This window comes from Eucyclogobius newberryi, unplaced genomic scaffold (genome assembly GCF_026437365.1).
Source record: "Eucyclogobius newberryi isolate DKJ021-1_F unplaced genomic scaffold, fEucNew1.0.hap1 SCAF_12, whole genome shotgun sequence".
Classification (NCBI taxonomy): Eukaryota; Metazoa; Chordata; class Actinopteri; order Gobiiformes; family Gobiidae; genus Eucyclogobius; species Eucyclogobius newberryi.
In genome coordinates, this window is record NW_027315746.1 from 28,535,916 (window position 1) to 28,562,798 (window position 26,883).

The 26,883-nt window shown below is 39.3% G+C and overlaps 2 protein-coding genes across 2 annotated transcripts; one reads left to right on the forward strand and one right to left on the reverse strand.

Moving 5' to 3' along the window:
- Positions 1-1,386: 1,386 nt before the first annotated feature.
- Positions 1,387-8,624, forward strand: LOC140356669 (uncharacterized). The gene is made up of 9 exons (XM_072441811.1): positions 1,387-1,529; positions 2,587-2,821; positions 4,812-4,905; positions 4,996-5,047; positions 5,648-5,795; positions 7,379-7,442; positions 7,571-7,701; positions 7,780-7,866; positions 8,075-8,624. The coding sequence occupies exons 1-9, from the start codon at positions 1,465-1,467 to the stop codon at positions 8,117-8,119; spliced, it is 921 nt and encodes a 306-aa protein (XP_072297912.1). The 5' UTR covers positions 1,387-1,464; the 3' UTR covers positions 8,120-8,624.
- On the reverse strand, positions 8,526-24,264 carry znf644a (zinc finger protein 644a). Its single transcript, XM_072441810.1, has 6 exons — positions 23,965-24,264; positions 16,083-18,375; positions 14,962-15,456; positions 13,435-13,560; positions 13,080-13,182; positions 8,526-9,276 (listed from the first exon to the last, which is right to left on the reverse strand). Exons 2-6 carry the CDS (start codon positions 18,370-18,372, stop codon positions 9,090-9,092), a joined length of 3,201 nt encoding a protein of 1,066 aa, XP_072297911.1. The 5' UTR covers positions 18,373-18,375; positions 23,965-24,264; the 3' UTR covers positions 8,526-9,089.
- Between the last annotated feature and the right edge of the window lie 2,619 nt (positions 24,265-26,883).

A 26,883-nucleotide genomic window follows, 5' to 3' on the forward strand; every position in this document is an offset into this window, starting at 1 on the left:
TCAGGTGGAGTGTAAGCACCACTTTTTTGAATAGAGATTGTAAACTAAAGGCTGTAATTATAATCAAGACGCACAATCTGATAAATGACTGTCATGACGAGGCCTGTCCAAAGATGGCAACAAAAGGGAAAACCTCTTTAGAATGTTTTGAATTTTGTTTGAATGTGTCATAGACTAGAAAAGAATAGGATTGATTTTCTTATCATGTAAAAAAAAGAAAAAAAAAGTGTAATAAACTATCTCCAAATATAGTTCTTATGTGTTGTTTTTAATTTTACTGTCACTTACAGTGAGCATTTAAAAGGTGTTAAACTTGTAGACAACATAACGCAACATAACATGTATAATAACTATGTATACTGGGACATTTATAGAAGCTGATTTATAAAAATGGTTCCACTGCTCGTGTTACGCTCAAAGTTCAAATTTTATGGTATCTGATAAAAAGATAAACACCTAACTATATTATTAATGCACTGGGTAACCCCTTGAATGAGTCAATGACAGGGAAAACACAGGGAATAATAAAGATGCTATAAATGTGTGAACGCTTGCTCATCCTTTGATCTATATAGTTTGATATACTTAACAAAAATGTTTCTATTCTGGATGATGTTTGTCTGGAGATAGATTCAGCCAAGCAGTAAAAGGTTGCTGACATTACAAATAGATACATGTTTCTCAAATATTCATAACTTGAATTCGATAGGACAGCTCATTGCTAACTGAATGAATATTTGAAACCTGTACCGAGTTTTTTGTATTCATTTGTTTGTAATTTGGTGGTATAAAACCTGTGGAAGCCTAAATCTTTCACCATAGTTTTGTAAGCCAAGAGACAGTTTGAGAAGTTTTTTTTTTTTTTTTTGGTAAAGGGTCCTCTATTTTCCTCTATTCAAACAATTATTTTGATAATCATTATCGTTATCTGAGCAATACAAACCAAAAGACCTTTTATAACATTAGTACAGTGTCATTAATAAATCAAAATGAAGAAAAAAAATACACTATTTCTGCTCTCCTTAATGAACAACTTTATGAATTCTCTATCTAGAAGCGTAAACCTTAATCCATTCACCATATGTCAACGTTTATCTGGTCAAAAAATGTATTTAAAGAATCCCTATGATCAATTGAAATAACCGTTTGACTAGTCGACTAATCGAAGAAATAGTTGCTGATTACTGAGTCGACAATAATAGTTTTAAAGCCTTAATTCATTACACAAGATGCAGGAACATGTTTGCGCAAGGAGCATATTTTTCATGACATTATTAACATAAATTTTAGGAAATAAAGACGTTGTCATAAATGATATAGTGGAGCTCTGCTGAACTGCACCGTTAAGGCCAATGCTGCCATCTACTGGACTTATTGATACAAAAACCTACGAACACACTTGCTCTTCTTAGACTTAGTGAAAGAAACTGTACAATTGCAACAAGATTTCGTATATTTTTGATAATGCAACGGCCTAAAAACCCACGCGTTGACGGAGGACAGCATTCCAAGAGCAGTCATAGCAGGAGGTAATGCTTAAAAACGAATAAGAATGTGTAGCAAGCTAATGTTTGCTAGGGTTGCTAGCAAATCTTATCTTTGGAAACTTTAGTGCACATAAAACATTAGCGCTATGCTTGGAGGTTTATCAAATATGGATATATATATACTGTGCGTTGACTTACTATACAAATTACTGAGATGAATTGTATTGGGTTGTGAAATAAATTGGGCAAAAGTTGCAAGCTACGTTAATAGCAAAAATGGCTAGGGCTAGGCTATCAACGTTAGCCTTTTAGCTCCTTCACTTTACAGAACAGAACTCTTAAGTCCCATGTTCCCCGGTACATATGTGTGTGAGAGAGAGAGAGAGAGAGAGAGAGAGACTAGAAAAAATCTCTACTCAATTCATCATTTGTTTTTCCAATACTGAATTCTGAAAAGAAAATCCAAATATCAAACAGGGACACCAGATTTAAGAAAGAATGCACTGCCACACCTTCAGAGTAAAGATAGAGGCAAATCCAAACCTAAAACACCTTCAGCTCATAAAAAAAAAGTTACCTTTTATAAATAATTACATTTTCAATTAGTTTAACAAATATAACAACAAATCAACGGACAGGATTTCATTATAGCAATGACTAGTTTGCTTTACAGTTTGTCCAGAGAAGTCAAAATGGAAATTGTCGTTCAATGAGAAGGACATGAAAGGCTGTGGTGACAAAAGAAGCTCTCTAGACAGAAGTAGAAAGAGGTTAAAGCGCTTGACTAACTTTAATTTATTTTTTCCCTACAAATTGTTTTGATAATTTTGCTTTTCTAATGGAATTGTGAATTATTGACAATAGGGCTGTAACAATTAATCAGAATAATTGTACACTCTGCAACTTCGCCTCCTGTTTGTCTCCATGGAGATGATCATGCTTTTCTTGGAACACTCGACACTATGACATTAAACCTATTTTACATTTATCCAATGAATGTTTTATTGTGGAAGGTTTTGGGTAAAACAATAACATTGTCTAGAAAAAGTTACACTGTGTGCACTTTATTGAAACGTTTTTCCCATCTACAATCTTCCAGGGTTCATTTATACAACCCTTATGAGCCCAAATCCGACTCCGATGAGCAGCCATCCCCAGTACGATCTGAGGACAGCCAGAGGTCCCGCGGCCACTTGGATACCGATGAAAGCACGCGGAGTCCAAGATCTCCACGAAGCCCCGTACGAGACAACAAACCTGCAGAAAGAGACGTCTACGGCTCGAGAACACGCCACAGGGAAAGTGACCGCTGGGCAGCAGATTACAGACCAGAGGTAATGATACCTTTCACGTGATGTCATCAACATTAGCTAGGGTTTGAAGCAAACTTGGAGCTAACTGGAGGCACTGAAGCTTTGTTACTCAAGTTAGGTTTCAAATGGCGTCATAAGTTATAAGTCACAAGCTAACATTAGCCCACTGTTTTTCCAGTTAGTCATCCTCATCTTTTTTGTTGAAATGAAAACTCCTAAACTGGGTCATGGACACTCATATTGATCACAGGCTCTTGTTCAAAATAGAGTTAATAAGTTAAGTGAGGTTCATGAGCAGGACCACGCTTCCACCTTCATCTTTGGACCACGCCTCTATTACCTGGATAGATTGTTAAAGCAGCCTAACGCCTCAGTCACCCTTTGACTTTGTTCTCTCAAACAGACCATGCAGCGTGCATTATGCCAGCGAATCAGTCTCATTCATCCATTAGCGTCATGGACCAGAGCTAAACTTCAACCTGTCAGAATCTGACACTGACCTGTTCTTCTCCGGCCTCTGCCGCCTCTCGGCGCGCCGATAGCTGTAGGAGTTGCCTTTCCTAATTAATCCTGCTTGGAGTCCTTCCTCGGCTGTTTGAACACTAGTGTCTCACGCAGGGCCTTCAATTCAAGGCCAACGGTTCCATTTTCCTGATTGCGACGGGCTATGGCGTCCAGAGTCGTTTAACATATACTTTTGCAAGACCCTTGGGCATGTCATCAGGACACGATTCAATTCACTCTTTTGCATTCGTGCGGCTTCATCCGCAGCCAAGATGGACATTCCACTTAGCCCTCCGTTACCGATCATATTGCACTACTTGTGTCACGACCTCAGCGGTGTCCGTAGTTCTCATTCTTTCTTAGCTCATTCCTTTGGGGGTCCCAAACCGGCTGAGCAGATTGCTGAGACGGATCCCTGACTCTGAGCCATTGGTCTTCAGTTTGAGGATCACCAGCTTCAACCTCGCATAATTAAATCATTGTTCTGGCATATCTTGTGGTTGTGTGGCCCTTGCTAATAACTACATTTTAAACTGTTTATAAACGTCTCTGAAAAAAATGCATTTTGATTCAATTCAATTTATTTTTGTAACGCCCAAAATCACAGCAGCGGTTGTCTCAGAGGGCGACAGTGAAAAACAGATTAAACAATGTTCATAGGGACTTGGCAATGTCCCAGGGTGCCCTGTCCTTAGACCTTCCTTCTCGGCCAGGAAAAACTACAAAACCTGGAGGAATTCCACTGCGAAGGAGGGAGAATTGAATTATGGCCATATCAGGGAGAATACATTTAAACATGTTTTCAGGAGCCTGTGGTTCAAGTTTATGGTTCTGTTTAGGTGTTTGTCTATGTTTAGCTGGTGACTGCAATGTTATTCACAACTCGGCTCACTTATTGTCGTTTCAACTAAGTCCATTTTTTATGATTCGATTACGTTAAAACAATCCTCATCAAACTGCATCATGCTCAAAGCAGATAAATAACAGTGTCGTAATAAAAAAAAAATGCAATCATATTTTGAGATCATCTTGTAATGAAGTGTGAACTCTCAGAATAAGCAACAACAGTTGTACATATACTTTTTAGGGGTGGTCCGATTCCGAATTTTTTTTTTTTTTTTTTGAGGGGCCGATACCGATATCTGATAATTAACCTGCTGCTGTTGCCAATAACAAAATCTTTGCAGAGGCCGTTGATTTTAGATCCATAGCAAGGCCCTCAAATCTATTTTAAGTTGAAGTAAAGATCACAAATGTGTTTTTGCTTTTAAATAAAATAGTAACAAGAACACTGTCTCTCTTTTTGTCAGTAATCTGCAGATAAAAATCCAGTTTGAAGTTATGCCGTGCTTTGGTACGCTTTGGCCTTTAGCAACAGCAGAAAATCTTTCAGCCGAGACCAATACTGGAACTAATATCACCCATGGCTAATACTTTAGTCTTGATATGTCATAATGTTACCCACCACTAGCTATTAATACGTTATAATGGTTTTTACTTTTCTAAGATTGCCACTACGGGTCGACAAACACAGTCAACAAACTACAACAAACAAAGTCCACCACGACTGTCACAACGCAAACGGTCGTCTCAGTTTTCAGGTGAATCTGCATGAAATGAGTCCTTGTCCGTTACATAATGTTGAAATGTATTTTGCTCAAAGTGAACGAATGCTTTGTTGTTGTTTTCAGACCTGGAGCCAGATCAGGCTTTTACACCAGTGGTTCAGTACCACAGCCCCAGGTACGTGTCAGTTTATATTTTTACACCAATAGTGTCGCTGGTAGTTGCAAGACTCATTTTCACTTGGCTAGATGCGTTTGTGTGCCAATTTTGGCAATAATGTCACAGCGCGTATGACTCGCAGTAAGCGCGTATGACTTGTGATAAGAGGAGTAAAAAAAGTTGGCAAACAAAAACATTCTAAAGAAATGTCGCATGTTTTAAATGCATTACCACAAATCATACTTTTTGTACTTTAATACAATTTCGTGACTAGAAACTAGCCCTTCACACCAAGTACCACCAGACCTAAATCGGTTCTATATCAGGACTATTTCAGGTCTAAATCAGTTATGTTATAAACCAGCTTTTATAGGAATATATCAATGTCACAGTAAATTTAAATCTGAATGAAATGTACTCTAAACGAAGAACACATTAGTGTTCTGTGACACGGGTGGTACACAGCACAGTTTGAGGAACTAATTTCCCTATTTAATTTTGGCTACAGTCAACTCCATTCTTGAAATTTGAACATTCTATTGATTCTAAAGTGTCTATAATCAGTCCGTACAATTTGAGAACAGTTCTGGGTTTGTATTTTACCTTTTGAATTGGTAGGAACCGCTACAACTGTGATCTGTGTCAGTTGGAGTTGTCGAATTGGTCGGAGCTGCAGGAGCACAATGAGTCCAAAACCCACTGGGACACGCTGGAGTACATTCAGAAAAAGAGCAGATATGATGACGTGACCATGGCCTTTATCCAGGTAACTGTAAGACCACTCTGTACTGCAACTACCACTAGTATGACCTATGAATGTGTAAGTCTGCTGTCATTCTATTTTTTTATAACAGAGGTCCAAAAAAACAACAGGTATTTAAACATGATAACAACGCATTGAATAACTCAATTATTATTTGTATTTATTAGACTTTCCAATTATTTCATTCATTAAACATAAAAGATATAGAAAAAGACATTATGTCAAATCAGTTTTTAGCCATGTTAGTTAGATGTGTTCGCTCATCATTATTTACGCTGACCTATATTTTGATTGATTATTGCATCAAAGGCTTCAGTGCTCTAAAAATATTAATTCCCTTACTTACTTACTTCACTTTACTTACTTGGGATTATTCGGGAACATTTCAGGCTCCGGGGTCATACATCTAAAATACCATGTAGACACTATTCTTTGTTTTTGTTTTTACAATTTTGTGGCCCATAGGGTTTATTGACAGGAAAGTACAGTGTGAAATGGGGATGAGAGAGAAGGGAAGACATGCAGTAATTGGAGGGGTCGGGAATCGAACTCATGACACAGCGGCCGTCTGCACTTGGAGTGCTTTAACCACTCGACCACCTGGCAGCACATGTAGACACTTTTGACTGATTATGAAGAGGCGGGGCTTATCCGTTCTGCAGTTTGAACAGGAAGTCAATGGCTCTGATTCTATTACGGTCAGCACTAGATCATACACTCATAACTCACGGAAGTGACACATACGGTCCCGGAAGTGACAAATTTGGAAGTTACAGAATCCAATATGGCGGCCCTCGTGGCGGGCAGATCGCATGTGAGGTATATTTTCTGTCTTGCAGCAGTAAGGAGAGTAGCTCGCCTAGGGCACCAAATGTGCCCTGACGGCGTGCCATGCTGTAGATTTTGGGTTCGACTCCCGCTCCGACCCTTAATTTTTTTCGTGTTTAAATGTTTTAACTTATAGATTGCACAGTCTAGTTTGTTACATTTTCCCCTCTCGTCTCCTAACTACTCCAAAAACTTAGGGTTAGGGGTTAAGGGTTAGGGGTTAACCCTATACTACGTGTGAAGTGGAACAGACTGTAATGCAATGAGAAAAAGCTTTTTAGATAGAAAATTATTGCCTGAGCTGTATCAGCGGGACCGAATTCGTCACTTCCGGGAGTTATGAGTGTATGATCTAGTGCTGACCATTCTATCACTAACCTGTTTTAGATCAATATTGAGATTTAAAATGAGGATCTATGTATTGTTCATATATATTATATATACTAGGCACCTGGAAACTTTTATCCGCAACAAACTTATTTTCTTATTCATTCTTACTTGTAATGTAATAGTTTTTGGTACTTACTTAGTGATGCTATTATTGTTCGTGACTCATTGATTTCTTTGTCAAGATTATTCAATAAATTAACTTCTTTCACAGCAATATTTTGTTCCATTACCTTTGTTCATAATCTGTAAAAAGAAAAAAGTCAAAATACAAAATAAATAAGAATGGCATGAAAAATATGCCTTTACAATTCAGTACCACCATAATCCATTAGAAAAACAAACAAACCATATCTGATGTGATTTTTCAGGATGAGTTGCAGCGCACATCTTGGGACAAGTATAACCACATAATTGAAGACTCCAAACCTCAATGTGAGTCAATGTATCATGTTTTTAATAAGCTTTCACTTACCGCAGACATCCCATGCTTGTCATATCCATTTAGATGTTTTTCTTTTTACTGTTAGCATTGTGAAGTGATCAAATGTTTGTATTTTCAGCTCTGCCGGAGCAAAACCACATGATCAAGATAGAACTGTTCCGGTGTGCGCCCTGTAACGTCTATGTCCCCACGTCTTTGTCTGCTGTGCAGGCCCACATCAAATCGCCAGAACACATCACTAAGTCGAAGGTAGCACCAAAAATTACTGCAAACCTTTTAAGACTGTGGTGTGTTTACAAAGAGATTATGCCCACATTCTTTTGTCAGGATTTTGAAACTACACAGAAGCAGTACAGCCTGCACAAAGCCGCCCGTATGCTGCTGGATTTCCCTATTCAGTATCAGGACTTTAAGGTATTTGGACATTGGAGATATTTATATTCATGGTATGTTTTGGCGTTTATTTTGAAGATGCAGCATAAAGTGGGATTAAAGTTGATTTGTGTGTGACCATGATGGGAACAAAGTCATAAAAGTGATAGTGGTGGCTGGAGCAGAATTCATTTAATAATAATAATGATTTGATAATGTATGTAATCACTATTGCTCTTCTGTCCTACAGGGTTTATTTGAGAAGAAACAACAAGAGGAGATGAACCATGATTAACTTTACTTTGTGACACTTTGTGTAAAACCTGAGGAATCATGTCACGGTCTCATCTTCAGCAGCTGTTATTCAGCGTCTCACAGCATTTTGAACGTTCCTCCAGATTACAGTCTGCACTAAATATTGTAAAATTGTGTGCCGAATTTATGTAATTCAAGGCTTTGCATTAAAATTCTACTATTGTGTATCACTTATTTCCTAAGCTCATTTAAACAACTGTATACATGTGAGACCTGTAGGACACAACTGATCTCATTTCAATCACATCTTCCCCTCCAGCGTCGTTCCTCTTTAAATGAACAGTGTGATAGAAGCAATGACCGTCATGGTGATCAGTATAATGACTTCTTAGTGGTCTACATTCTGTTTACAGAAGAATGGAAGACATCCAAAATGTTCTTTGTTTTTTTATTTAGAACAACACGAATGTTTTGTGATATAGTACATTTGAAAATTTATTTCCAAAAGGTATATTTAAAACATTAAATATGTGACATGAAGAGCAGTCTGTGCGTATTAGGAATTGATTTGATATTAAAATGATGTTACTAAAGTCAATGTAACCAGTTTTTGTTCTCATTGTGCGGGGTTTCTTTCAGATTACTTTCTAGAACAGAGCACGACTTGGCTTTTAATCACTTAACATCTTTCTAAATATGAGACAGGAAAGTCTTGGACAAATGTTTTCAGTCCATGAAGAGCTGAGGTAAAAGTTGTCTTGTTAAAAATGGATCCACACTACATTTGTTACTGCATAAAACAAAACAGTTGTTCAGTTGGAGATGACTCCTCCCCTCCTCAAAAACGTAAAATGAATTGGTAACAGATTGGCATTATCAAAAAAGTGTCCCATATGTCCAGTCGACGCCGCAGTTCAAGTCCTTGTTTTGGCCAGAATTCATACTCTATTAAAAGTGAAGACCATCCAATGTACATACACATACAGTCTAAGTGTAAAGGTCCAATGGCCTCAGCAGGGGGCGCTGGTGCAGCCATCTTGCTCATACTTCCTGGTGAAGGGCTCTATGGGCACAGAGCTGACCTCTACCATGGCCAGGCCGGTGTGGGGCACACTAGTGTTCATGATGTGTCTCTGTAAGTGTTTGACCCAGTCCTCCTGCACCGACAGAGGGCCCTGGAACACCAGATCACAGAACCTACAAAGACCACAAGCAAAATGTGACTTTTAACATCACCACATTTAAGTCAATGTCACTGAATGTTCTGTCATACAGTCAATGTCATTAACCCTCTGGTAACCTTAGAATTTAAGGTCACATTTGACAGTTTTGATGGTCCCCACTTTAAAACAGCCATAAAATACACATAGATTAATATTTTTCAAAACTCTTCATCCACTTAAATGGAAAAACAATATATGATACATCATTTATTTACATTATAAAATGGATAAAATGGATACAGAGTAAACCTTAAAAAAGTGAAGTGGAAAACTTGAGCTGAATTTCTTAATGCCTCTTCTTATTTCTAAAATGTTTTGTACTTTTTTAAATTTTTACATTGTAGTGCTATATAGCCCTAAAAGTACACCCAGAATCAACAATAAAAAGTAGAAAAAAAATATATTTTCTAAATTAAATGTGGTAAGAGAGAGAGTCATGTTGAAGAACAACTGGTGCCTTGCTGTGTTTCCAAGTGTGTTCAATGGGACATTATTGATCAATGACCCTATTATTAACGTAGTTTAGCCTAAAACATTATAATATGATGGAATTCACTTCAATTCCGAGAAGGAGGTTCCAAGGACAGAGGACTCTGGGACATCGTCCCTCGCCATCAATCATTTTTCACTGTCGCCCTCAGAGGCAACTGTTGATTTTGGGCGTTACAAAAATAAATTGAATTGAATTCAAAAGAAAAAGAACAAAAATGGCCTGGTTATCAGTCTGAAGGAAAGCTTTGTGGTGAGTCCAGCACAAACTCACCCTTTGACTGCAGTCGAGTCAATAAACATCTCCCCTCTTATGACATTTTTTTTAATGTGTTAAAGTGTAACTAAAGAGAGCAAGCTGCCGTGGTCATTTTATAAGCTGCCATTTTGGTTTAGAAAGGTGACAAATGTGACATAAAAAAGCTAACAAAAACAAAAGTGAGGCATCCCTCATACATTTAGACAATTGCAGACCATTATTTGTATGGCCAAAAAGCTTGTAATGTTAAAAATAAGCATCATATAGATACTTCTTGTATAAATACCTTAGAAGTAGATGAAGAGTACTGCTTATTTATGTTGAAATAAATGTTAATCGGAGGAGATTTATGACCATTTAAAAATGAGGATAAATAAAACAATAAACAACATTCCATTTTGTTTATTGTATTATGGCTTTAGAACTGAGCATGTGCGATCAAACATATTAGTATTCTCAAATGTGACTCGATTAGTGATACTGTGGGAAATTTCATTTGACTGACCTCAACACAGCCAGAAATATTGTTGTATCAGAAAAAAGAAAAGAAAAAAAAGGACCCTCGATGGTTAATCTTCTTTTCTTTTCTGCTGGTCCCTTTTCAGGGGTCATCACTAGCTCCATCGTCTCTATCCTCTGCATCCTCTTTCAAAAAGGTTGTATGTAAATGGAAGGCATTGATCTTTGGGAGACATGCCAATAAAATATAAACAAGTCTGTCTACATTTAAACTGGTAAGGAAGGTGTTTGAGACCAGGTTAAACAATCCTTTTGAACAAATTACGGTCCGTATTGCAAACCACCTAACAAGGCTAACGTTTAATTAAATAGATCAATGGAATAACATAACAGTAAAAAAAGTAGTAAAAGTTTTAAAATACTAATGCAGGTTCCTTTTTAAAAATCAGTATCAGGCTCAGATTGAACCATGAATTGTGCATCACCATGAGTAAACTTGAACTTGCAGTGCAGACAGTGTCAGGATCCAGTGCCACAACACCACCTCTTCTCACCCGCACATTCTTTTCTCTGACCTGCTCACCACTGCCCACACAGAACCTCCTCTCCACAGCACATGCTACAGGCCAAAGGCATGAATTTACCATTGTGTGGAGATAACGAGAGCCTCTTTGATTGATCGTAATAGGGTTTTGATTTTAGCCCAATGATGCCTCACTCGATGCCTCCCGTGTTCCAGACATGTCCTCTCAGGAAGACACCCTGGGAAGATCTAAGACACACTGGAGGGACTTTGTATCTCAGCTTACCTAGGATTGCCTTGGGGTCCCCCCGGTGGAACTGGAGGAAGTGTGCATGAAATGGGGAGGTGAGGGCCTCCCTGCTTACGTCTGGCTAAGTCTGCAGAGCAGAGGCCGGATCCCAAACCATAAAAGAGTAATAATGAGTGCAGTGCAGCTCAGACTCCCCTCAGGGCACTGTGGCTTTTCCTATCTGGTTAGTTATTGTGTGAACTTGAGGTCTTGCGATTACAGCTTTCATAACCTGTGATCACAGAGCTCTAACTTGAGTTGCACTCTACAAGAATACAGCTCTAAAACGCAGTTACTTTGTGTGCAGTCTGAGGCGTTAAGACTGTTGCTCCCGCGACAGGCCCTGATGAGTGAGAGAGTGGATGGACACACACTCAAGTGACCGCTGCCTCTTTGATTAGCCCTCCTTGTGTTTGGCTCATTAAAAACATGTTGCAAAATGTTGTCTGAAATAACTACAATGAAATCTGTAAATAAATATCAATATTTGCGCATGAGTACTCAAATGTGTTACTGGTATAATAATGTATTCAAACAAGATAATTTAACACTACTCCACAATGTTAATACATTTAAATGTATGCAAGGAAAATGTGATCTAGAATTAGATATTTGTTCCCCTCTTCTGGCAAAAATGGGGAGTGATGTAGTACTAATGTAGCAGGTGATACTGAGATGGTTTTAACGTGGGTCACTTGGGTGGTCAAAAATATCAATATTTAGATCAATACTAAAACAAATTTTCCTATCGACTGCTCTTCAACACACCTGTAACTCAAAGTGTGGGCTCTTTGTCTTTATTTCGTGTCTCTGGCCCCAATAATTGCGGAGAAACTTGAGGTAAAGAAATTTATATATTTTTTTATATTAAAGGCACTTACGAGCCTTGTGTGGACACCTGCAGTAAATAATCCAACTACAAACTTCATGTCTCTTTCCCAAAACACAAATTGTACTTTTAGTCAATATCAATTAATTGTATTGGTCCAAAGTCAGAAGTTTCAGCTTCAAAAAGCAGAGAAGGAGCCGAGAGGCAGATGAGAGCTGTGTTCCGCCCCCTTCATCTCTCATGGTGCGTTTAGGCCACAGCATTAAGACGTTTATATTCAAAGTCTTTGTAGGCATGCGGCCAGCTTTTTTGTGGCACGTCTTGAGCATCAGAGGCGGTGCAAATTTCATACTTTGCCAAATAGAACAAAGTTGAACAAAGCCGAGCTTTTGGCAGCCGACGTGGCAATCAATCCTAGACAAACCTACGTATTCAATTATCCGGAAGAAGGAACTAAACAGATCAAATACCAACAAATATTGACAATTAATTAATTGTGGCTGTTGCTGGGCTTTTTATGGGCAAATACACCAAAGCCACTCTTTCAGCCTGGTCTACCATCGAGACCAAGAGAACAACCACAGCGGGTAATACAACAAAAACTCCTCGGCCGCAAATGTGCATTGGATGCTACTCTAAAGCAACCATCTTCAAGATGCACAAGCGTCCAGTTAGGAGTGTGATGCCGCAGTGTGAATGCAGCATCACACAAGGAGCAGGAGACCCCGCCCCCTTCACCTGACACACGAGGAGCAGGAGCTGCACCGAGCACTTAATGGTGACCATAAGCTCTTTTTAATACTAAAAAAATATTTTTATGTCGATATCGAGTTTTTGTTAGTAATGTGACAGCACTGATGCAGGGTCTCTCAAAGATGGGTGTGAGAAGGCGTACTCGTTTTAGCTTCATGCATAATTGAAGTACATACCTGCAGGTGAGGCAGTACATCTCCTCTGGGGTTTGAGGCTGGGGCAATACTTTCTTCTTTGTGCCGGGCCTCATTTGTTGTCTTCTTGTTTTACCATCAAGGACTAAAAGACCAAACAATATTTATTAGGTATCGACAAAAACATTTTTACCCACAGAAGATTTTGATCTGACCCCTGCTTCACAGAGATAATGTGCACAATAAAGCATAGCGACAATCAACAAACAAGCTGTACTAGCCACAAAAAACGGTCCAACTTCAGATGGTAAGGGAACACAAGAGCAACAACTGCAAAAAACTAAATATTTTTGTGCTAAGTATTTGTATTCAACACTAGATATCCTGAAGTACTTACCACTTCCATCAGGAAGGCCATTCCTCTTGCGCCTGGCACATGCTCGAAGGTGGTTCGAGAGGCTGACTCCACTGTGGAACGATGCACTACAATGGATGCAACTCTTTCTTTTGAATCCATCTTTCTCTGCGATCAGGACAAAGCAGAAACAGTTGAACAATCAAGATGTTTGTTATGTTTTTTTGTCTCGGAAAATCTGAGGTGGTTAAATACCCAATAATGAAGTTTTTAATTGGCATACTAATTCCCCAATTTGCGTCAAAATTCAATCTGAACATGCCCAGATGCTTTTGGAAATGCAGTAAATGACTGAAATTGTGGAATCACATGTGTCTTTAGTTTGTGAGAGGAGGATTTTTTTTAAAGAGTGCCAGCTAAAATGCTTTGACTTCAGCATAATGCTGATTTGTCCAACTAAGGTGAGGATAGCTTTAAATGTTGTATGATTTAGTCTGATATTGAAAGTATACAATTTATTTCATAATAGGATTTAACATGAGAGAGATTATTTCAAATCTTTATTCAACCACAGTTCAGCAATTCAAATGTAAGACACCATCTACAACAAAAGTGTTGGTACTTAGAAGCCATTGGTCTGCTAAAGCCCAATAAAGACCTGCCTCCTCCACCCTTACCTAAGGATAACTTGAGTTTAGATATTTTTCTAGGTTCAGCGTGATTAACGAGCAAACTGAAGATTGTATCTTATAAAAAGTTAGCAAAATGGTGAGTAAGGACATTTTCTCTTGTAAGACAGCCAAATGTGAATATATGAGTCCAGATGACTACAACTGAAGCTTTTTCTACTATGTAATAAATAACAATTAAAAGTCTACCTAACACCTAAAAAAGTAAACAGTAGTTGAAACCCTGCAGCTACGCTCACATTTATCACTGATACAGATATTAAGATCACACACAGTTGAACTGATTATGTTGAGGAAATTAATTGCTGTAGGGCGAGTTGAAGTGTTCTTTATCTCCCCCTATCCTTAGCAAAAAAACAAAAGTCAAAAGTCGAAACAACAAAGGAAAAACGACTTTTAAGTGTCCATTTCACTACAAACACCTCCACAGACAAACTTTAAGAAAAAAATAACAACAAAGAAACACATTTTATCAGCTGCTCATACACATAATTCTGCCACTCACATGCCATTCCATGGTGCGGGACATTTTATTCAATATAAATTATTCTAGTGCATTAATAATTCATAATAATTAATTAGTGCATGGTGCAAAAATGTACCATGATTGTCACTGACATTAAATTAAATAGCAAACGAAATCTTTACTATAGCCCTTTAATCGCACCTTCACATTGACGTGCTCATGCAGTCAACGCTGTGGTGTCGTACCCAGAACACAACACGATGCACTTCTAGTAGATGGCATGAAGCCGCCAAGTTTTGGTTTAAAGGGCAAACATTTCAGCAGTCCACAAAGCTGCTGTCTACAACACACCACTAAACACATGTTGTTTAGCTGCATAATAGTACGTTCACTGGGAAAGAAGGTATGACTCACCTGGTATTGAATGTGGCAGTGATGATGTTCCTGAAATTTGCTCGCCGTCTTCCTGGCACTTCCTTTTCTTCAGAATTCCTATCAAAGCAGAGTTGGTTTTGATGTCCGAATTGGTCTCTAGTTGTCCTTTTTCCGAAATGATATCATCAAACGAGAGCTTGGGTGGTTTGGTGTCAGTGTTGTCATCTTTCACAGAGTCTATGAAGCGTGGAGTAACAGTCTGAAAGTCAGACAGCTTGGACGATGCCTTGTTGTACTGGATGTGGTTGTTTTTTCCAATGATGTCAAGTGCCCTCTGGTATTCATTCTTGTCGCGCATCAACTCCTGGAGTAGAAGTATTGGAGATTTGTGTTTGGATATCAAGCTTTTACCAAGCTTTTTGAGATGGCCTCGGATGTGGTTGGCCTGCCCGGTCCGGCTCTCAAAGGAATACCCACACAATGGACAGGAGTGGACTTCCTTCTCAGTTTCAGAGTCCGTGTTCTGCTGCAGTTCTGGTGAAAGACGGAAACAAAAGCTTTTAATTCAAAATACATTATGGCCCATGTTTAAAAAAATTTGTGTGGACACTGTACACTTGATGATCAGTAGAGACATATTCATGGGCATTAACATGCACTGCACTAAATGTGGTTCAGTGCTGTGTTACAGGTTCGTAAGGAAACAGCAGTAGTCGCTGCCTAAAGCCATTTCGGTACTAGAGTTAAGTCGTGTACTTAACTAATGTGGAGCGGTGCACTATTTATACAGAAATGTTTACTGTATAACGGTTTCATAATTTTCATGATTTGGGGAAAGTGTTCCAATAAAATATCTCTAATCTGTCATGGTGTATGGACTACGGATGGAGTGAGTATTCAGCAGTACACCTCATGTCAATGATCTAAGGATCTGTTCACACTTGATTTAGAAGTAGACCTGGACTAGACCAGGCATGTGTTGTGTGTGATTCGTTGAAATCTACAGTGTGTGACACCGCTCAAACTAAACTCAGCGATGGTCAATGGACTTCCGTGTCACACTGTGTCACAACTGTGACATATTAAAACAATGGTAATACTCAGGAACATGTTCTGTACCATAACATATATACAAATATTTGTACAGCAATATTTAGTACCTCTTTTCTTCATTAGCGTTGATATTCGTTGACCAATGGATGGCTTCTCTTCAGTGGTAGCTACCGCTTCAGCTGACACTTTGTGACGAGCCTTGTAGTTCAATCCGATTCTATGAAGATGTCCTCGAATGTGATTGGACAGTCCCACGCCTGACTCGAAAACAGCAGAACAGTATGGACAATTCTTGCAGCTCGGATCAATTGCTTGCAACTCTTCAATGGGGTTTTGAGGTTGGACAGATTCATTTTCAATCACTAATTCTTCGTCTGTGTCCTCGTCTTTGATTTCAACATCACTCTGGTCATTTTCCTCACTTTTGATTTTCTCATATAACTTTTTAGATGCCTGCAAAGCTCCCCTCATGGACATTCTCCTGCTGTATGTGTAAATGATTTGCTTTTGTCGTTTGAAGATGCTGTCTACGTGGTTGTTGTCAATATCCCTAAACGGTGACAAGTCCCTTTTCTCGAAATCGTCCTCATCGTCTTCCATACCTTTGGGACTTGAAGGATTCGGTAGGATTGAGTCTTCTTCTGACGTGTTGTGAAGTGAAGTGGCCAGTTTACGTTTGGAGTAGGTTTTGTTTTGAATAATTGTTACTATTCTTGTCCTTGGAGAATAGCTTGGATCAAGATCACTTTCTGATTGCACTTGGTCATTTTCAGACAAAGGTGACTCAGGCAACTCATAAGGGTCTTTCTCGCTGGTGTTGCCATTGGTTTCCTTCCTTTGATTTGTGGGTGTTGGGCCTTTCTTTTGCCGAGATAAAAGTTCATTGATAGATTTGTCAAGCTTTGATTCTATTTGATACAATCCTGGACCTCTCCTTATTTTGTCATTTTTAAATAAATCTGAAATGTTGCTGGAATTGTGTGACAACACTTTAGTTGGCTTTTGACTTTCAATGGATATTTTAGCTGGAAAGTCTGCATTTTTCAAGGGAGATTTAGAAGTGGATACAGTCAGGGGTTTTTGTGTGTATGTAAGAGTACCATATTTAGCTTCATAGACTACTAAAGATTGATCGTGGCGTCGCAGTAAATGCTTAGTAAAAACAAGTTTGCTAAATGTTTTATATGAACAACAAATGTTACAAGTAAATGATGGTTTCTCGTCATGCTTTTTTGGAGTAGGAACACTGTGTTGTGTAACAATGTGTTTCCTAAGGTAAGCCTCATCTTCAGTTTTGAAGTGACACTTTTCACAACTAAACATTATTTTTCTTTTAAATTTCTGGTGTGTTTTTGCATGATCTACAAATTTATTGGCGCATGTGGTTCCAAATGAACACTGGGGGCAATAAAGCCATTGAGGGGTGCTACTTTTTTTCTCTACAGTCAGTTTGGGTTTGTGTACTGCCATGTGCTCAATGAGAAAACCACTCTTTTTAAAAGACTTCCCACATTCTTTACAAACATAAGGCTTCAGCTGCTCTGTGTGGGACCTCATGTGATAATCCAACAGGTGTTTTTTCTTAAAAACAATTTTGCATTTGGTGCAAGGATATTCTTGAGGCTCCTCTGAATATGAGTTTATTGTTAGTTGACTTTTTAATGGCGAAAACTCATGATTTATATTATTCTGCTTTGAGTTACTTGCTGGAGAACTATAAAGAAAATGCTTGATGGGCTTTGTTGTGCCATTGGTATACTTGGTAACAGTTCTGGAGGGTGATGTCCTTGATGGTGAGATCCTTGGTTTGCGCACTCTTATGACTGGAATATCATCTTGTTGGTCTTCTGGTGGAAACAGCTCTTCAGATGGGTCTACCATTACAACCATGTCCATTTTCCGTTTCCGTCTCTTTGGGATATCAGCTGGAGGAGCCTCTTCTTTAGGTTCCTCCCCCGGCGAGTCACCATGACTGTCCCACAAAAACTGCATAAGCTCTTTTTGGGAATCCCAAGGAATATTACTAGGACTATTAAAGTTATCAGAAGAATCTTCAGGGGAGTCTATGTCAAAGTCCCATATCCCACCAATTTCTTGCACTGTTTTAAGTGGTGTGATGTTCTTTTCCTCCTCTTTATCATTGGAGAAGTTGTTAAGTTCATGGGCCTCAGTTGGCTGATGTACAGAAGGTCCATTCCCCAAACCAACAGGGGATAACATATCTTCACTGGAGAGAACATCTAGGACACTGTTTGGCTGGCCCAAAGACTTGCTGAAGGCATCTGTGCAGGAGGTCATTCTCAGTGGCTCTTGCATGAGCATGAGAGCATTGATCTCAGGGTCAGCATCCTTGTCCTCTGCATCAACACCTGTCAGACATGACATTTCTGCTGCCATGACCTGCAAGAAAATCAAGTACGGTATCAAAGAAATTGCTTTCATAGAAGGCACACTAAAAATAATCTGAGAGTTAGACTAAGTTGTTGGTACTGAGACACTTTCTCAGTCACCACAGCTGCTTTAGCTGCTTTTAACAGTGCTGCATGGACTTTCCTGAAGTTATCTGGAGGAAGTTTTAAACTGCATTTATAAGTGATTATAATGTTACACTCAACTCATATATATGTGCACAGTTACTTACAAGACTTAAAGACAACCTAAAGGCGCATTATGTAACTTTTTGGATAGACGGTCCGCGCCCTACCCGTCTCCATGGAGATTCATTCATGCCTTTTCTACTGCTTGTTACCATTAGGGGTCGCGGGTGACTGGAGCCTCTTCTAGTGACTTTGGGCCTTAGACGAGATACACCATGGACAGGGGCCAGCTCGTCGCAGGGTTAACACAGAGACAGAGTCACACAGACAACCATTCACTCACACATTCACTAGGGCCAATTTAGAGTTGCCAATTTTACCAAACACATGCATGTCTTTGGAGAGTGGGAAGAAGCCTCTGTAACAAGGGAAGGACATATGGACTCCATCCAGAGAGATAATGTGATGTTCCATGGAGATTATTATTATTACACTGTATTTTATACAGCGCTTTGTCGACCTTCAAGGCACTCAAAGTTCTTTACAAGGCAATGTGGATGAATTGTCTAGCTGACCCACTGTGGCAATTTGTGTTCCAGAAGTTTGCCATGTTTTGCCAAGTTTGAGATGTTATTGCTTTGATTGGCATGTTAGAAATTATGGCACTAAACTTATCTTCCAAGAAGTTTGGAAGTTAGGAGATCCCACCTGCAGTAAGAGGGCAAGTATCCAAAAGTACATTCTCAGTTTTTTCCCAATTACTATGGCTATACAGCGCTCCTGAATAAAAGCCGCAGCAACGAAATTTAAAGAGAAAAAACTATTTGTACATATACAGTTGTACTTGTCAATGAGCCGCAGGTGCCCACATTGTAACATGAGATTTTATAAAGATGGTCCATGGTAGTGATGCGCCGGATGTCTTTTGAAGCGGGGGTCTCGCAGTGCACCCAGGGTCTGCTGCACCGCAGATTTAATTAGACTATTTTCTCAGAGAATATAAGTTGGATTGCAGTTTTCTTGCTGAGGGGTTTTGGCATGGCGGGCCGCCATGCTGCGGCTGGTCACCGCCATGCTCAAAAGATACCGCCAGATATTAAAGGCGTAATGGACTATTTTTGGCCCAAATCTGAGTCTTATTTCCTTGTGGCGTGGATTAGTCCTGCCACATATCAATCATAGAACTCACCTACCGCTCACCTGCAGCCGCGTCTGGCTCGTCCCCATGAGAGCAGCACGTTTTTGCGTGTCTAAGCGCATGGATCTATCATAATATAGTTCCCTCAGTGTATGGGACTGTTCGAGGTGTCTCTGAAGAGACGAAAATCTACAGGAGACGAGATGCGATACGATCTGTCGGGCTAATAAACAAACGCACGTGTGTGTTGTATCAGTCCGCACGGGAGAGTGCGCAAGCGCACTTCCGCCTGAGTTCTTGAATCGCCGAAAAATCGTCCACGCCTTAAGATAAATGTGTGAGCGCCACAAGCGAAAGGCACCGTGGCGCTTGCACGGTGATCTTAGGCTGCTCCAAATAAATTGTATGTTTGCTGTAACCCGACCCAACATTTTTCAAGTGGGTCGGTAGATAAATTATTATATTTTTTTTTACTTTGAAGGCATAAATAATTCCAAATTTGTATATAAAATCCACCCATTTAATGATAATTAACCCCGCTTCGACCGATCTGACACACTGAACCGCACTGAACACACGTGTAATTTTCTTATTCTGCCAGTGACCCGCAGTGACCGCCAGGGGTCAGGCTTCAACAGTCAATGAGACGTTCTCCATTTGTGTTAAGTTTCATTTCTCAAAGGTGCTTTTCGCTTGTGCCGCCTGCGGCACGGTTTGTCCCACCGCCATCCTTCAATCTCAGCCCAGCGAGAACACTAATAAAACAGCTTAACAAACAGAGAACACGTCTGCGCTATCCCTACTGTCCCCTCTGTCCTTGATTACTCTGTGTGAGCTGATTTACCTGTGTCTATGTCTTCACATGTGGTTCGATCTGCTTCTGAGCTTGTGCTTTCGAGTGAGTGTTATGTTGTGACGTGAGATATTTACACAGAAATATGTTCCACGGCAATGATGCACCGGTCTACTGACCCGTGGGTCAGGTCTGCCCAAGAAAGTCTAATTTCAATGCGGCAGGTTCTAAACTGCAGACCGTCGTATATTGCATGTCTGCACTCCATGTGTGTCTTTGCATCTAGATTCACTTCGACATTAGACTCATTTATCTCTGAATATGAGTAATAAAACACACAGCATTTTGAAGCTTAAAATACAGAGAACATGGTGTGTCATCATGACAATGCTTCCACTGATATCTTCATCTACAGTGTGTCAAATGCTTGCGCTTCCTGCTAGAGTGCTCCCCGGTGGTCGTTATCCAGTTTATATCTATAAATTAGACGCACGGTTGTATGGACCACAGGGTTCAAAGAGTAGGGAAAAAGTAGCGGCTTAAAGTCCGAAGAACACAGTATATATTTTTAGGTCTTTAATATTATTTAGACTAATAATAATTGCGTCATGAACATTACTTACCACGTAGCTAGTCAGCTTACGTTGAGCCTTTGAACTCTTAACATTTTAATTTAACGCAATGTCTATGTAAAAAACTTCCATAACCTCTGCAGGTTTAGAAGTGGGTGGAACTGTTGAGCGAAGAGTTTAATGCATGCCCTCATGATAGGGCATTGCCACCTTAAGCCAGTCCATTGGTTCTGCAGCAAAAATACTGTTCATGTCGGAAAACCTTTTTCCCTTGCGCAATGTAAAAACAAACTGGTTGTGTTTGGCTGATATAGCACCAACAGGTAGAATTTTGTAAACTTTTCTCAGTTCAAAATCCTTTGGTTTTCTTAAAAACAACTTTTTCATATTTGGCTCTCCGGTCTGCTCTCGTTAGAGCAGTCACGTGGTACGCAAGCCCGCATTCCTCATGTGGAGAGACAGAGCTACTGCACCAAGCCCCAGGATTAAAACATGGTCCCCAGTTTGAGGCAAGGGCTAAATTCACTGGTGCGTCCTGTTCAATCTTCCGATCATGCGCAATAGTGCTGTTCTCCCGCGAGAACATGCAAACCAGGGGATATCACCGCACTGACCGATTAGATTTAGGATTTGCTAGAGGGGAGTGAGCCGAAGCTTAAGATGAAAAAGTAGTTTTTTTAAAATCTAAGGATGCTGAGTGCCCATGAGAAAGAATTGAGAACAGACGGTCCATGTTCTGAAAATAGGCACATACCTACCTTTTTGAAAGCTGTAGGTCCCTTGTCTCTTGTTTTCTGGGCTGCAGAGGATTTTTTTTGCTGCAGTACTAAAAGACTGGCCACTAGTCCAACTCGCAGGTTTATGCTAGCAATACCATCCATCCATCCATTTTCTACCGCTTGTTCCCTTTCGGGGTCGCGGGTGACTGGAGCCTATCCCAGTGACTTCGGGCCTTAGGCGGGGTACACCCTGGACAGTGGCCAACTTGTCGCAGGGCCAACACAGAGACACAGACATTACAGACAGTTCACGCTCACATTCATTCACTAGGGCCAATTTAGAGTCACCAATTTTACCTAACACATGCATGTGTTTGGACGGTGGGAGGAAGCCGGAGAACCCGGAGAGAACCCACGGTAACACGAGGAGAACATGCAATCTCCTATCTAGATATTCTATAGATCCATGTACTGCGCATGGTTTTTGGGCACAGAGGAGCCGCTAAAAGCTAAACTAGCCACACACGCCACTGAGCTCAGTCCACAAACTCAAACTGGCTGCCTTGTTTAAACCAAAGATCTAAATATTCGCTAGTTGGACTGGTTTCACATCTATTGGAACAGTAGTAAAAAAATCTAGTTTTTACAGAATTTCTGTGACAAATTCTGTGGAACTTCTAATTGAGTGTGAGACAGGTATGTCACAGAAAAATGCTACTTTCATAAATACTGTTGAAAATACAGCTGTACAATACATATTTTGTGCGTGGTTTTTCAGATGCTCTTGCCAAAAGCTTGGCAACTCAGTCCGAGGTCCTTGGGCACGCCCGCTTGGGAGAATAGCACTACTGCGCATGTTCAGGGGCCGGACAGCCACCCGATGTATATAGCCGCTAAAGGCAAGTGCCAATGAGCGCCGCAATGAAGATGGATTCAACGTGGCAGCTATCTTTAAGGACCAGGGCTTGTTTTAATCACCAGGGCGAACATTTCAGGCATCGCAATCACATCACACAAGGAGGTAGCACACACACACATACACATACACACACACCAGAAAGGTTACATAGTGCAGCTTTAGCTAATTAACTTTCATCCAGTTTTCAACCATGTATTGATATTATTTCCCCGCTCACTTTTGGGTCTTTTGCTATGGATCGGCACTTCTGTTGTAATGACATTTCCGGCCGAGCGGGAACTCCGATCACTTAGGTGGAGAATGAGGGAAAAATCTCTGCACTAAAATATGCTCTAAAGTAGATTGATTTGTGTGAAATGCATGTGTGCAATATTCATGTAACCGACAAGTCAACAATGCACCGATTCCCTCATGGTTTGAAAATGGCTTTATCTGTGTAGCACTTATTTGTCATTGAGAGCGGCATCTCTATGTAAAATAATACTAGAAGTAGCAGGATTGAAATGGATGGTGGTGCCCAGGACACTTTATGGAATAAAGTGAATGATAGATTTTGAGTGGGCAATGATGGCTACATGTCAACACTGCCATTATAGGTTTGGAGTAGTATTACAACAGTGGCACTTTAAACAAAAAAATTAAATCTCCAAAATGCTAAAAATTATTCTGCCAATTAATCAGTTTGATCATGCATTTGAAGATAATGCTGAAAGGTTGTAATGGATGATACATTTGGTTTACTGCAACCCCCAAGTTCATGTGAATAATTCAGGTTTTTTCATACATAGCGAACGTCACCTCATTTCAGGATTAATTGCAGCAATTTTAAAAGAACAAGGTCGCAGGAATGAGAAGGCTTTGAAGGGCAATAAAAGTGTCACATCTTGAGGATGCTTAAATCGCAATAGAAAACATGTGCATTCTATAATATTTCGCGGTGTAACCACATACACACAGAGGTAGATATTTTAAACGCGTTATAATGAAAAAGCCTGTGAATTGAAAATAATTGTGCTTCTACAACTTTCAGCCCAGTAGTTTAGGGACAAGCTAATACAAATCAAAGTTGCACGGTGTCCACAAAGATCACAATTTCCAGATTAAACTAGACAGCCTTAGCATGTCTGTACCAGCTTTATTACACATTATTAGCGTTTATACCACGCCGTGTGTTTGGATGCTGCTTACAGGAGCTGCAGACCATTCCACACCAAAACCTATTCCTCAGGCTAAAAAACAGCTAATAACCATTACCTCAATCCATAACCCACGTACACCCCAACGAAGCAACAAAAAACCATTCAACCTTACCTCCAAACGGTGTGGATGCAGACGAGGAACAATTTAAATGCAGCATTGAATAATTTCTTACTTTCGTCTTCCATCTATTTCACAGTCGCCATTTTCCGAGGTGGTCTGGTGTGGGCCAAGTCATTTTTGTACAGGCACCAGCACAAAGAAGACCCGGTTTGGATACAATACTAAAACATACTGATATAATGACCGTACACATAATATGGTATGGTACACATTTTAAAAAGCTCATCATAATGCTCAAAATATCGCTATGCATCCACATGTATTGTAATGTGTTTGCGCCGGGCTCCCCCCACAGACTAGACAATGGTACGTCCCAAAAAGGAGGCATAAAAGGCAGTTAATGACCATCTCTTGTTGTGCCTTAGGTGTAGGTTAGCACATTCTCAGCGACTTCACCGCATTAATTGATCAAGCATACTGAATTTGGTTTGGTACTTGACTGGATTATATTTGTACAGACCACATTTATGTTCACACAGTAAACTTAATTGTATAAAAGTATTGGGCTTTTTGGCCCTCCAAATAGGTGATGTGGCCACTCTCTCCTATGGTTCATGGTCTTTGTTGTTTCAAAGCCCACAGACGTGATTTCCCATTCATATGTTAATAAGGTGGTGGTAAATGAGAATTGGTTTATTTATGTAACGTTATGTCTATAAATGAGGTTATTTTTAGTTTGGTACAAGGAGTTCTCTTCCCTGCCTCTCACAAGTGTTTTTTATGTTCTCCCCTTATAGCATTTCGCCGTTAGCTAAAATCAGAGTAAAACCTGTTTCCTACAGTCAACTGCTCCTACAACACGGTATCCACAAATGTGATTATGTGACCTCAAATGACCTAACAGTTTGCTGACAGGTAATAAACGCGTTGTAGTTACACTTCATGTTAACCTTTTGTGTCATCAACGTTCACACAGGTGTAGTAGCTAAACAACAAATAGCTCATTTGTATTTTGCTAATTGCTAATTAGCTAACGTTAGCTACTTAAGTGTCATTGTTAGCACAAATCTGATTAGCCCGTTTTTGTAGCATAATTATTATGTGAAATGCACTAGTACAATAATAAAAAAAGAACTCATGTGATAGTTACTATTTCTTACATAATTTGACTAATTTGTTTGTACAAGTTTATTCAAATTTAAATATAGGCAAAAATCGAATTGATTATGGATTATCTTAAGTAAATTGTAGCAATTTCATACATCTATTCATTGGTTATATTCTTGTTTTGCTGTTTTAAACAATCTAGTTGCCGTGTTACTTTATTCCAAATGTGAGGAAGCCTTCATTCTGTGGTAGAATGTTGGATTCAGACGACTGCAAGTTTTCCTTGGACAATCCATTTTTTGAGAAACCTATTGTCCATAAAGTGTGAGTAAAATAAAACAAATATACAAACAATAATAATAAATCTAAATATAATGATACCACATTTCTTCTTATTTGCACTAATTATTGAAAACATTTGACCTGATTTTTCCACAGAAAGCCTTTACGCCAAGAGACAAGTCAATGGCAGATAGAAATGCCCCCATCTTTGTCTCAGATCCCTGGTACTCAGGACATGCAAAAGGAGGCACAGTCTTTCTCTTTTCTACATGGTAAGTTTGGACTTGATAAAGACAATTAATTTTCCCTTTACTTGTGGGAGATGCTCAGTGTTTCAGAGTTTGACTGCTTTAATACAACATACACTACACTTTTAATATTTCTTCCAGGTCTTTCACAGGCAACTCAGAAGAAATTTGTACCCCCTTTTAAAAGATCTTCTGACTTGAAAATCTTGCCATCAATCAACAGACTGTCCTATAATTTTAACATTGGTGACGGTGAGACTAAAGTCAGTCATAGTAGTGTCACCCAAGGCCATAGCTCAGCCTTACCTGTCGATCTGTGGGTAAGTGAGGGCTTCGGGGATTTCTTTGGAGCCAGCAGAACCAGCGATGAAGCCCCTCAGGCATCTGGTTATATAGCTGGTAATGGGAAGATTCTGTCCATGGACTGCACCGAAATCCCTCATCCACGAAGAAGGCGAGTCACTAAATGTTAAACTGTTTATTACTATTTAATGTTTCCTAAGCTTTCGAGTTACTCTTCTGTCTTTCATTATAGTTGTGTGATAAAGTCCCTACCTGGTTGTTTGAGAAATGTTTTCCTAATATAAAAACTTCAGAGGGACGCCAGTAGTTTAGTGATTTTTGCGCCACATATATTATGGGCACCATATGCTTAGTCGAAAACAGAACTATTAGGGGACTATACTGGGTCTGAAAATGTTTTTAAAATGTCCAATGTTGGACAAAAATGTCCAATGTTGGACAAAACTTTATGGCATAATTTTTTAGGAGCAGGGCCTACATAACTTTGTAGGAGCTGCAAGGTTTTTGAATAAAATATCCCAAACAAAAACTCACATGCTTATATTAGATGACTTTTAATGACGTAGCTTAACATAATTTTTAACTGAAAATCACAATCAAGCCTTTTAAATTGAATAATTTCACCACTTTTTGCATCAGTACATTATTTATACTTACTTATATTTCTATTGACAGAGTTGTTGAACTTTGCACCAGTTTCATGTGTTTAGGCCCAGTAATGACAGAAATATTAATCTTAAATAAAATTATATAATAACACAATAACATTTCTGCATGAATTTAACTGACATGCCTTCCCCCACCATTTTAAAATACAATTTTGCAATGTGAATTGGTATGCCAAGAATAATAGGTTAATCGATGATCACAATTATTCAGGTCACAATATAATTGTACAAACTATAAAAATAGTAATTGTGACCATTTAAGCAAAAATACTTATATCAGTTCAGTTTAAATTCTAAATAAGTAAACCTGAAAGCAAAAGCATTTATGTACCAAAAAAGGTGCTACATCTCAGTGGGACTTT

Bases quoted from the DNA above. Each gene is read 5' to 3' on its own strand.
- LOC140356669 (XM_072441811.1), top strand. From the start codon at position 1,465: ATGCAACGGCCTAAAAACCCACGCGTTGACGGAGGACAGCATTCCAAG. The intron at 1,530-2,586 runs GTAATGCTTAAA...ACAATCTTCCAG, and splicing joins AAGAGCAGTCATAGCAGGAG to GGTTCATTTATACAACCCTT. The intron at 4,906-4,995 runs GTGAATCTGCAT...TGTTGTTTTCAG, and splicing joins ACGGTCGTCTCAGTTTTCAG to ACCTGGAGCCAGATCAGGCT.
- znf644a (XM_072441810.1), bottom strand. From the start codon at position 18,372: ATGGCAGCAGAAATGTCATGTCTGACAGGTGTTGATGCAGAGGACAAG. The intron at 15,457-16,082 runs GTACTAAATATT...GTCTTTCACCAG, and splicing joins AACGCTAATGAAGAAAAGAG to AACTGCAGCAGAACACGGAC. The intron at 9,277-13,079 runs GTATGTACTTCA...TGGTCTTTGTAG, and splicing joins ATGTACTGCCTCACCTGCAG to GTTCTGTGATCTGGTGTTCC.